This window comes from Juglans microcarpa x Juglans regia, chromosome 7S, assembly GCF_004785595.1.
Source record: "Juglans microcarpa x Juglans regia isolate MS1-56 chromosome 7S, Jm3101_v1.0, whole genome shotgun sequence".
In the NCBI taxonomy this organism is placed as follows: Eukaryota; Viridiplantae; Streptophyta; class Magnoliopsida; order Fagales; family Juglandaceae; genus Juglans; species Juglans microcarpa x Juglans regia.
The window spans coordinates 877,903-890,205 of NC_054607.1; the positions used below are offsets into that span (position 1 = coordinate 877,903).

The window sequence follows — 12,303 nt, forward strand, 5'->3', positions numbered from 1 at the left end:
TAACATTTATTAGCCCAATACCAAAGAATCATTCCAAATAGAATAAAAACCCATTCAATAATAAACAAATTATTTGTTAATTTAAGAAAATTAATTGAAAATATATTAAAAAATTTATATTCTTAAATTGATATCACGGTGTGTAAAATATATTTAATAAAATACTTATATGATATAATTTAATTTAAAAAATAAATTTTAAAATTTAGATTTTATATATAAAATTTTACCAAGTATTGAATAATTTTATTTAAATGTCTTTATTCCATGTCCATAATTTAATTTGTAGGATTCTAAAATAGCTACGTTTCTACACTCCATGATTATGCGTACATTACTCCTTTCTATTATGCCATCCCAGATTCCCAATTGTGTTTCCACTTTCCACAAAAAAAACGTAGTGGAAGTGTGAGTTGTGAAAAAGTGTGAAACCCCAGTCTCACAAAACCCCCCACACACGTACGGACATTGAGCCAGAAACAAACGCAAATAGGTAACTCTGAGAATGTCATCTTCCCCGTCCATGGAGTCCTTGGTCCTTCAACTTCACGAGATATCTGCCGTCAAGTTCGGCAACTTCAAGCTTAAGTCCGGCATCCTCTCCCCGATCTACATCGACCTCCGCCTCATCGTCTCCTACCCAACCCTCCTTTCCCAAATCTCCCAAACCCTAATCTCCTCCCTCCCTCCCTCCACCCACTACGATGTCGTCTGCGGCGTCCCCTACACCGCCCTCCCCATTGCCACCTGCGTCTCCGTATCCCACAATGTTCCCATGCTCATGCGCCGCAAGGAGGTTAAGGACTACGGCACCGCTAAGTCCATCGAGGGCGTCTTCTCCAAGGACCAGACCTGCCTCGTCATTGAGGACCTCGTCACCAGCGGCGCCTCCGTCCTCGAGACCGCCGAACCCTTGCGCGCCGCCGGGCTTAAGGTCCAGGACGCCGTCGTTCTGATCGACCGCGAGCAGGGGGGGAGGGAGAACCTCGAGGCGAAGGGGATTAAGCTCCACGCGATGATCAAGCTGACGGAGATGGTGAGGATTCTGAGGGAGAAGGGGAAGGTGGAGGAGGAGATGGAGGGCTTGGTGTTGAGATTCTTGGAGGAGAATAGGATGGTGGCGGTGCCGAAGCCGAAGCCGAAGCCGGTCAGTGTTAAGGCTTTGGGGTTTGGAGAGAGGGCCAAGCTGGCCAAGAATCCCACGGGGAAGAGGCTGTTTGAAGTGATGGTGGAGAAGGAGAGCAATCTCTGTTTGGCTGCCGATGTTGGGACCGCCAAGGAGTTGCTGGACTTGGCCGAGAAGGTATGGGGAAGAAAAAGACCCTTCGGTTAGTTTCTGAAAAAAAAAAAAATCTAAAAATTTTCTGGGCAAGTAGATGTACAAGAATTGGTATTATATCCTAGGAACTAGGAAGAAAACCATTTTTGGGTTTTTGTCGTATTTACTAGATTATGGATTCATTGATGATGCATCTTCTCCGACACACGTGGGCTGCTAGGCAGCCTTGGACGTACGGTCAGTAAGAAGTTGGGTTGGGCCTGAAAAACTGGCCCCTATTCATTCATTGGTTATCGTCAGGCGACATAGAAAGTCGAAGATAGTGTTTATTTTTACATTTCTTATATGCCTCTTCATCAGCTATTCTGTTGAAATATTAATGCAGGTTGGCCAGGAGATATGCATGTTGAAAACCCATGTGGATATATTGCCCGACTTCACACCAGATTTTGGTTCTAAACTTCGCTCCGTATGACTTGCTCATCTCCTTCTGTTTTCTACTTTGACGATTTTTTGTTTGTTTCAGATATTTGGTCTTATGACATGTGCCGTCAAGATTAAGTTTAATTGGGTTGTCGGACCAAAGAAGAAATGTTACTTGATGTTTGGACATTTAGACATTAACAAGCTTGTTGGTGTTTGACATAAAATATTCTGCATAATGTAGCAGTGTTACTTGATGTTTGAAGGATAGTTTACTTTATTGTGCGATTGAACTTCCTAAGGAAGTTGAATGGCTCTTTCTATATTTTATGGGGTTAAGGTACAATTACAAAACGTCAGTCATTGTTGCAATGCCTTATTAATTAGGAAGAAATGGATCAGCATATTAAAATCGCTCAAGAATGTTGACCTCCTTAGTTGTTTTCTTTCTTTTTTACTTCTTTTTCATGTTAATATGATAAAGTGATTACATTTTTCTCTTTCTAAATTGGAAACCAAGTTATATGTTGTTTTCATCATCGATGTCTAAACTTGGTGAGAGATGGTGGCCTTGTTAATATGTTAACGGTACTTTAGCTTTTGAGAACATTAACATGTCTTATATCATGTGGCTCTTATGAGCATTTGCTTAGTTGAATTTGCTGCATATTTTATCTAACTCACTTGTTTATTCTGTTGTAGATTGCTGATAAATATAATTTCTTGATCTTTGAAGACCGTAAGTTTGCAGACATTGGTAACACAGTGACAATGCAGTATGAAGGGTGAATGAGCTTCCCTCCACTTGTTATTTTTTTTTTTTAATTCCATTTCTATTATATCTTTGTCTTTGCCTGACAGCTTCCCCTTTTTTATTCTAGAGGTATCTTTCATATATTGGATTGGGCTGATATGGTCAATGCTCACATAATTTCTGGTCCTGGAATTGTTGATGGACTGAAGCTAAAGGTTTCAACTAATCATTTTTACTGTTTTGACTTTTGGAACTGATTTATAGCTTTAATATTTCTTTTACTTGGTAGCTGGACCATTGGAAGGCCTCAAAAGAATCCTACTCTAATTTCAACCACTCTTTGGACTGTACTTAGGGTTTGCCTCGTGGTCGAGGCCTGTTGTTGCTTGCGGAAATGAGCTCAGCTGGTAACCTCGCCAAGGGAGACTATACAGCAGCAGCAATAAAAATTGCAGAGGATCACTCTGATTTTGTGGTTGGCTTCATCTCGGTTAACCCAGCATCATGGCCAGGGGCACCTATAAATCCAGCGCTCATTCAGGCCACACCTGGAGTCCAAATGGTAACAGGTGGTGATGCACTTGGCCAGCAATACAACACTCCATATTCTGTAAGTTCCATCTGGTGTTCTCTTGTTCTCTCCATGTTGGGATACTTTTTCTCTTTCTTTCTTTGTTTGGCAAAAGATAAAGAATCAAGTGTAAAATAACGTGACTTCTTGCAATTTCATTCAATGGGCTCCAATTTCTGGAATTATTAGCAAAGAGGAAATTATTGGATGACAATCCCTCAGATTTATTCTTCCTATGGGCTTGTATTTGATGATCACTCTTCTCTGCACTTTTGAGTTGCATTTCTCTCTATTGTGATGATGAATTGTTGCAGCTTTCATGACTGAGAAAAATCATCTTCCACTTCCAGGTCATCTATGATAGAGGTAGTGACATAATAATTGTGGGGCGTGGAATCATAAAGGCGGCAAACCCAGCAGAGGCAGCCCGGCAATACCGTCTACAAGGGTGGGATGCATACTTGGCCAAATGCACCTAAAGATTCTATATAGTTCTGGTCCCCTGGTGTACTTCTGGTTGTATCGTTTCTGAATCAATGGATGAATAAAAATCATACTCGAATGAAATCTTTGGGTGCAATGCCACATTTTTCTTCTGCTTGATAACATGTTTGCAAGCCTTTTTGTACGTGCAATCGTTGAGTCTCCTCTTGTCTGTATTACACTTATATAAACCATGTTAGAGGCTTAATGCGGTATCAGATTGGTAAACTTCTTCTGTATCTGTGAAATTTGAACGAGAAGAACAACAATTTAAACTATTTACACTTGTTTCCTTCGCATGAAAATATTGATGCCGATGGGGATACTGACAACCAAAGATGAAATGTCCAATGACAATCATAGTTTCTTAGAAATGGGTTGCTATTATTTTTTCAAGGAACGCTAGAAACAGATTTGGCATGAATCGAAATGTGCAGGACCGTGTACATAAGTTTTGTTTCTTCATGTTTGGAACCTTTTACTTGGAGCTTTGGTCTTTCATTTAAGGATGTTGTGCTACATCTGGAAGGCTGCCAGATGCATTTGCCTGGTATTTTTTTTTATAAAGGGGGTGGGGTTTCGAATCCAGGTTTTCTATTTGGAGATCCGGGTCATGTGCTATCAGGCCATCAGGCTCTTGGTGCATTTGCCTGGTTCAAATGGGGTAAAAATTCAAATTTCTTAGACCGATATAATTCATTCTCGAAAAATATTCTATGGTTTGTTAAATCTTATTTTGTTGTTTGAAAATGTGACACTCAAAGAAAAAGCTTTAGACCAGGGAATTGATGTTGGTGGATAGAAAACAAAATGAGTTGAAATTTGAGAAATTTCATATTAAATTTACAGAAAACATGGGGTTTTAATTAAGGAAAAAAATATATTTTTGGACAATCCAAAAAGTCATATCTAAAGTAAAAAAGGAAAGAAAGAAAATGCATATAATGATATTTGGAAAAAGAAATATTTTAAGTACAAAGAGATTTTATAAAAATAAATTTACAAATTAACATGACTTATTATAAACGTTAGATGGTAAAATTATATTTATTATAAAGTAGATCTAACATATGATATGAAGTTATGTCAGTTTGTAAATTTATTATTATTATTATTATTTTGTAGCCGCAACACTTCTTAGAATGTTTATTTTCATTTTTATTGTTTGGATTTATTTAAAATCACTCATTTTTCATTAAAGAAGAAAAAAAAATAGAGAATACAAAAAATTTGACTCACGCAAGACTCGAGGGTTGATCGAATAAATGATCCAATTAAGATTGACCCGGCCCGGTTACCAGAAAAAGCATAGATTGTGGATTGTTGGCAACGTCAAGATGTGGACAAGACTAAAATATGTTTTAGACTTATACCGAGCACTCTCACGCGCACGTAGCAGGTTCCATAAATAAATAAAAATATATTGGCAGCCTTATCCAATCACTCTCACGCGCCATTACCCAACACCTCCCTTTTGATCCTATCCTAATATTTCTCATTTTTTAAAGAAAATTTTTAATTTTTAATTAAAGAATGAAAACAAAGTTTTGAAACTTGTCCTAATCTATTTCATCTTCTATATTTTTTTTTCCAATTTTCTTAGCATTATTAAATTCTACTTTGTAAGATTTTTGAAGTCCATATTGAAAATAATCAAAATTAAAATCGAAAATCAGAGGATAAATTAGATTGTTCGAGGATAGTTTATGAATAAAAAAAGTACAAAATTAAACATGGCAAGATGAAAAATGAAATATTCATAAAAGAACATAATAATTTGTAGATAATGAAGTGATTTTACGATTTATACAAAAAAAATGACATATAATTATATATATATTAATTATATACACACGATTATAATTTATTGGGTGTCAGACGTACGCGCGAAGGTGCACGTGGGACTTGTTCTAACTGAACATGTATGCGCCCGCCGCTCGTTGAAGAATCAACCAGCAGGACTAGTTCATTCCCCAACGATTCTCCCACATTTTCTTTGGTGGCATTCGCATTCTATTATTATTACGAAAAATTTTTTTTGGAAAAAAAATAACGGGAAAATATAAGGAAAAAAAACCAATGCAGCAGATTCCTCGTATGGATCTCTTCTGATTTTCCTGAATATTTTCTTTCTTGTCTTGTCTTTCCAACATCCAATTACATTCAGGCAAGAAAGTTATAAACGCATGTTCCTTTTTGGAGTTTGTTTATCCATTTCGTCTTCCACTTTTTCCTCTGCATGATCCCAAAGTTTGAGCCTTCCTGAGCCAAAATATGCTTTTCTTAATCTGTAAGAGTCTTTCGTTGACGTTTACCTTGTTTTCTCGTTAATTTTGAACACTGGCATATATATATATATTTCTCACCTACATGTTTGATTTTTGACTTTTCTTTTGAATACCCTTTTTGTTTCATGCAGGGAAGAAGCTGATCATAAGAACCCTCGTTTTCATTCAGATTATTTAGCAATCGAGTGTTTCTGTTTGTAAGAGATCATATATACTCCTTTCTTTTCTGTTTTATATGTTGTGATTTTTCCATATAAAGTTTTTTGAATTGCATTTGTCCTGGACAGCTGCTAAATTTGGATGCAGCAAAGGAAATGATAAAATGGCTGTTCTCAGATAGCAGTTTTCGTGATTTGTGTAGCGGAAATTGGAGGAATGGAGATGTCTAGACGGCGGGAGAATTGTGATCCCGACAATGTTTCAGGTTTTTTTTTTTTAACGTATGAAAATATTTTTCAGAATTTTGTGTCCGGAAATTTACTTTTGCAATAGCGAAACATGAATCTTTGCTCGTTATGTAAAATTATCTGGAGTAGGAAACCATAGCAAAGTCATATATAGAAAAAGCGAACTCTATAAAAATTTTGTTTAAAAACCACATAAAAAAGAAGCAAAGCATATAATCTTTTTTTTTTTTTTTTAGTTTGTGATTTTCCCCTTTAAAGATTGGGCTCGCATGAACAAATATGCCTCATGAGCTGATACATAGGAGGGCTCAAATAGATCAGGAACAAAAGCTGTGTGCCTTTTGTGTACACAGGCGGCTCATGAGACATGGGCTTAACGAGCCTGCTTAAGTTTTTTGGCCTTGAAAGTTCTCAGGGATGCCTCATTTTGGAGTATTTAGGGTAGCCATAAGAATGTTTCTAAGAAACTTGATCATGTGGTCAAGTATTGTAATATTCTAAATTTGCTTGTCCATGTTAGTTCAATGGTGCTCTTCCGTTGGATAACTCTTGGCCAAGGTAAGCCTGGTATGTTGGATTTGGGGATCATGTGTTGTAGCAATAACAGTTGCCTGGCACTCTGTGCTTAAATTACAAACGGCCCTCATAATCTCATCTTTTCAACTGTTTGTCAAGATAAATGGCACTGGATTGTTATTGTTCCAGTTTCTATATCCATATTAATGGTTTTTTTATAAGACCAATCCTTATTGTTTTGTCCATTTGAAGTGATTTTTATATGCATTAACCATAGTTGCTCTTTCATTTTGAAGTTTAGGCATTTCGATAATTTAAATCTGTTTTCTCAAGTTCAAGTATCTGCTGTCGAGTAAGGTGATCACTTGTGTGCTACATATTATACCCAAGTAAAAGCAAAGAGTCATTTCAATCTATTTTTTTCATCTTCTGGGAAGGTGTGCTTATCAATGTACTAGTAAGCTTTTTTGGTTTTTGCTCATTCTTTAGATCTTCAAGCTTATTGTATCATTTCATGATTGCTTGATGCTATTCAATTGTCAATAGCATTATCCTCTTTTGATATCAGACATAGCACTCTTTTGGAGAAGAAGCACGTGATGTGATTGTACTTTCTTCTTGCCAAACGTTATTTTTTTAATGATGTTCTGATTATATGATTAAAAATGTTCCGTGTAGGTTCAATGTCAAGCTTATATGATCTCCTATGTTCAGATACACCAAATTGGAGTTTACAAAGCGATCGAATGTCATATTCCGGTGTGTTGAGACTTAATGTTTAAATTTCTTGTTTAAAACCCCTTGAACCAACTTTTCAACCTTTTTATGAATGTCAATTAGCAATTGAAAACAAACAAGAATGAAGAAACAGAGGCTTATTTAAGGAATTATAAACATATAATCTGATTAGTTCCCAGAAAAATAAAAGGTTAATTAGCGACTAAAGTTACTATATTACCACTATGAAGTGTGTCAAGTTATTACTTAAGAAAAAGTGTTTTGAGTTATTAAAGCTCCTTAGTTTCTCACAAGAGAGCTAGAAAACTATTCTCTCGCTGGATGTTTACCAAACTCTGGGTTCCTAGGCTAAAGTGAACTTCATTTATATGCACATGTAAATTGATGTCCTATGCATGAATGCTGGCTATCAATTTCATATAATACTTTAGATCACAGGTCTTGCTCATAGGGAAATTATATGTATCAAAATAGGTGATTTTCATGCCATATATTTGCTCTGGAATCTGAATTTTTTTCCTTTCGCTGAATGATTTTTTCATTCTCTCAAGAATTTCCGGCCAAAAATGCTGGTAAATGCTTGCCTTGTCGTGTGCACTCTCTGTAAAGTACTTCAATTTTGTGACGTTTAAGATTTATAGGTATGCAAATCTCAGTATTTAAAGGACATGATACCTCATATGAAATCTTGTGAATGAACTGCTTGATAAAGCTCATGTAACCTTGCATGACTTCATAGACTTATAGTTTTTATTAATCAGGTCCTCAACAAAGGTTGGAGAGTCTTTCACATCAATCCAGCAATATGTTCTGTGCAGATTGTGGATCTCCTGATCCAAAATGGGTGTAAGTTATCATATCAGGTTAAATAGGATTTATTTATTTCCTAATTCATTGTATATGTCTAATCTAGAATGCTTCACTTCTGGTAGCAATCCGAGCTTCAAAACTTGGTCTTCCATGGAGGCCACAGTCACCAATGAGTTTGATCATAATCCCCCTCTTTTTCACTCTTAAAAACTAAACCTTTGGTGTTCTGCCTCACCCCATCAATTGTTAGATTCCACTTCCCACATGAAAACATAGTAAGTTCTAGGTCAAGCTTGAAAATTAAGTACATCTGGCAAAACCACCACTTTTTTGTGCGTTTCAGCTGGAATATAAACCTGAAGCCGAGCTAATGGCTCCCTTGAATGTTCCTAAGTAGGTTATGCATGTCATTCGAGAGGAATGGCATGCACTCCATCCCAGTTGTTAAGCACTATCTTCAACATATTCGGCAAATCGTAGAAGTGGATGGCTCGGGTAAGAGGTGTGTCTAGTGAAAGGGTTCCCAGAACAGTTGGACTCCTCTGAAAATAAATATAGCTTTTGCTTCACATGTTTTTTTTTTCTATTTCATTGCCACTGAATCTTTTATATTCTTCTTATTGGAAAGGAATCCTCTCTCTCTCTCTCTGAAGTACTGCTGTTATTGTTATGATTAAAGATGAATCATTATTGCATGATCTTATTTCAATGATGCTATCATTCAGAATACAGATCTTATGATTTCTCAATGATTAATGGAGAAGGGAAACTCCAGAGTCTCATGATGTTCAGTGAAGTTTATTTTTGGCAAATCAATAGCTCATATTTGCTTGCATCCTAATTATATCTGGTCGATGTCAGATCCTTAAGTCTCGGAGTATTTATTTGTATCAAGTGTTCCGGTGTACATAGAAGCCTTGGTGTGCATATTTCAAAGGTATGGTTCCATGGTACCCAAATATGTTCCTTGACATAGTCTTCTAAAACAGAATTCCCTAGTTAGAGATCACATAACTTTGCATTGGCATCATCTGTCCACTTTGAGACTTTTGAATTTTATTGAATATGGATCTTAGTTCATGGAACTAGAGAGAGAGAGAGAGAGAGAGAGTGTGTGTGCTGATATGGATGTAACAAGCAGGAATCACCACCCAAATAACAGGCTTTATTGCAACTATTGCTGCCATACTCTTGCCCCACCCCTCTGATGAAGTCTGGAATTGGATGTTCTCATTTCATGTGCAACTGTGTCAGGTTCTGTCGATGAAGCTAGACGAATGGACAGATGAACAAGTTGAGGCTTTGGAAATTCTGGGTGGAAATTCTGAAGTTAACAGGAAGTATGAAGCTTGCATTCCAGATAAACTTAAGAAACCAAAACCAGAGTCCTCTATTGAGGACCGGGTTAATTTTATTAGGTAATGAATTACAGTACTTATCATACTTGTGAATGAAGCATATCCCTATCTAAATCCAAGATGTTCCTGAATACTCAGGAGAAAATATGAGCAGCTAGAATTTCTGAATTCTGATGATTCGATGTCCTGCCCCTTCTCACCATCTCATAAAAGGAGCTCATCAACCCCAAGCAGTTCTTTGAGCACTTACTCTGCCCAAGATAAGAAACAATATGAGAAACAAACAACTAGAAATCGTATTGGCCAGGCATTTTGCAGCAACTGGGGAAGAAAAGACAATGAGTACAAGGCCTCTAAGAAGAGCAACTTATTGGTAACGACTTCTTTATTTGGTTAATGCATTTCTTATCAGGTACTTGGTGATTGGATGAACTTGTTTTTGCATCTGGCTTTGGAAATATAATATGTGACTGGAAATTTCATTTTCTTTTCATTCTTATGGTTGGAGAATTTTGGGTTGATTTTTTCTAAACCCCAAAACACTCCTTTGAAGAGATACGACAATTCCCATATTTCTGAGATACATTTTGAATTGATCCCGGGTACATGCAAAAACACATAAATTCGTCGTTTTTCTTTGCAATGAGAATGGACAAACATTTAGGCCCTTTAGAAAAATTGTGAATAGAAAGTTCTAGCATTCGAAGGCATCTGGAATTACACATACACGGATCTGAGTAATAATGATATTAAAACTTTATATTCCCTCCATGATATAAGTTTTCATTCGTTCTTGTCTACTTTGGAAAATGAAATGGGAAGCAGAAGTTATTTTATATTAAACAACTTGATTGAAAGAAAAGGCATTAAAATATGTTATCCAAATTCAAATTTTGGCTTGATATGGGTACTGAATCTTATTTCTTTAAATGTACACTTTATAGGTAGGCATGGTTGAATTCATTGGATTGATAAAGGTCAATGTGGTTAGAGGCACCAATCTAGCTATCCGGGATGTTATGACTAGTGACCCCTATGTCATCCTTGCTCTTGGTCATCAAGTGAGCCTCTTATCCTCGACATTTTTACTATTTTCTTTCACTAAGAAATAGATACCTCTGTGTTTATAATATAACTCCTCCAAATATATTTATTGCAGTCAGTAAAGACACGTGTCATCAAGAGTAACCTGAATCCAGTGTGGAATGAAAGCCTGATGCTGTCAATTCCAGAAAACATTCCTCCTCTAAAAGTGGTATGTTGAATTTTATGGTGTGAAATCATTTAAAAAGTAGCATATGAACAAAAATTGGACCATCCCATGGGGACCATTCTTGTGCAAATATTGGTCAGAGTTTTTGGCTGTCATTTATTGCCAAAGGCACTCCTTCCATATGAGACCAATTGATCCTTTCCTGGATAGAACGTGTGTTACTTATTCCACCTGCATACTTGCCTTGGGAGGCAATTAGATAGGATAAGAGCTTCTTATTTCATTCAATATAAGTGAACCTTTTAGGCAGGATAATCTTTTCTTAGGGCCTTTCTTGCTAGAGAAATATGACTCTGCGAATTGGCTCCCTTAATTGCCAAGACAGAACCTCCTTAGAAATCCAGTGGCCAAGAAAATGGAATACAAGTAAAAGAAATCTTTAACACATTCTAAGATGAATTTCGTAGTACAGTTTACCACCCTTTTCTGGTTTATTTTTGTTCTCATCATGCTTCTTTTTTTTGGGGCGGGGAGGGAGAAGTTGTTCTCATCAGGTGAGACATTACTTGCACGGTGACACTGGCATGAGATGTAAAACCTCCAGCTTTTGTTAATACCTTTTTTTCTTTTGAATGATTTTATTCAGCTTGTCTATGACAAAGATACATTCAAGAATGATGATTTCATGGGTGAGGCCGAAATTGACATTCAACCCCTCGTTGTTGCTGCCAAAGCCTATGAGAACTCCATGATCAATGAGTCGATGCAGCTTGGGAAGTGGTTGGCAAGCAAGGATAACACCCTGGTAAAAGATAGTGTCATCAACCTAGAAGATGGGAGGGTCAGACAGGAAATCAGTCTGAGACTGCAGAAGGTTGAGAGAGGCGTGCTGGAGATTGAGCTTGAGTGTGTTCCTCTTACTCAATAGCAGGCATAATTAGAAGTTAGTGAATACACCATAGCCCAGTCAAGTTTATCCTCATATGTGTTAAGGGCAAAACATCGATTCTTCTCAATACACAAATTCTAACCAATTCCTCTTAACAACCAAGCTGAAAGCCTGAAAAGGTGAGTAATACGGCATGTAAACATATAGGGCTGTGCAACTATTTTTCAAAAAGATTTGGAGATTATGCATAAAGCTCTACCTTCCCACTTCAGTTTTGTCATTCTTAACAGAGACTGTATTTCAATATTATCCAGTCGACTTGAATCGATATACAGCCATGATGTCTGAGAATCCTTTAAATGGGAGATACATGTATTTCATTCTTATAACCAGGTTCTGAATTTCACCAGGCAGTCGGACTTGAGATTGTCTTAAAAATCAATGAGACAGATTTTTTAGTGTTTCCATACACAGAATTATGATGAATATATTCCACTAATGGGGGGATAGAGCATTCAAATCAACGTACAGAAAGTAAAGCAATCCAGGATCTGTAAACTCCATAATCATGGAT

The 12,303-nt window shown here is 36.8% G+C and overlaps 2 protein-coding genes across 2 annotated transcripts; both read left to right on the forward strand.

Moving 5' to 3' along the window:
* Nucleotides 1-328: 328 nt before the first annotated feature.
* Nucleotides 329-3,788, forward strand: LOC121240961 (uridine 5'-monophosphate synthase). The gene is made up of 6 exons (XM_041138479.1): nucleotides 329-1,303; nucleotides 1,665-1,748; nucleotides 2,405-2,487; nucleotides 2,584-2,671; nucleotides 2,812-3,066; nucleotides 3,378-3,788. The coding sequence occupies exons 1-6, from the start codon at nucleotides 506-508 to the stop codon at nucleotides 3,504-3,506; spliced, it is 1,437 nt and encodes a 478-aa protein (XP_040994413.1). The 5' UTR covers nucleotides 329-505; the 3' UTR covers nucleotides 3,507-3,788.
* Nucleotides 3,789-5,500: 1,712 nt separating this feature from the next.
* Nucleotides 5,501-12,196, forward strand: LOC121240963 (probable ADP-ribosylation factor GTPase-activating protein AGD11). The gene is made up of 11 exons (XM_041138483.1): nucleotides 5,501-5,800; nucleotides 5,930-5,995; nucleotides 6,086-6,222; nucleotides 7,400-7,480; nucleotides 8,221-8,305; nucleotides 9,131-9,206; nucleotides 9,524-9,687; nucleotides 9,766-10,000; nucleotides 10,572-10,688; nucleotides 10,787-10,882; nucleotides 11,487-12,196. The coding sequence occupies exons 3-11, from the start codon at nucleotides 6,174-6,176 to the stop codon at nucleotides 11,766-11,768; spliced, it is 1,185 nt and encodes a 394-aa protein (XP_040994417.1). The 5' UTR covers nucleotides 5,501-5,800; nucleotides 5,930-5,995; nucleotides 6,086-6,173; the 3' UTR covers nucleotides 11,769-12,196.
* The last annotated feature ends 107 nt before the right edge of the window (nucleotides 12,197-12,303 follow it).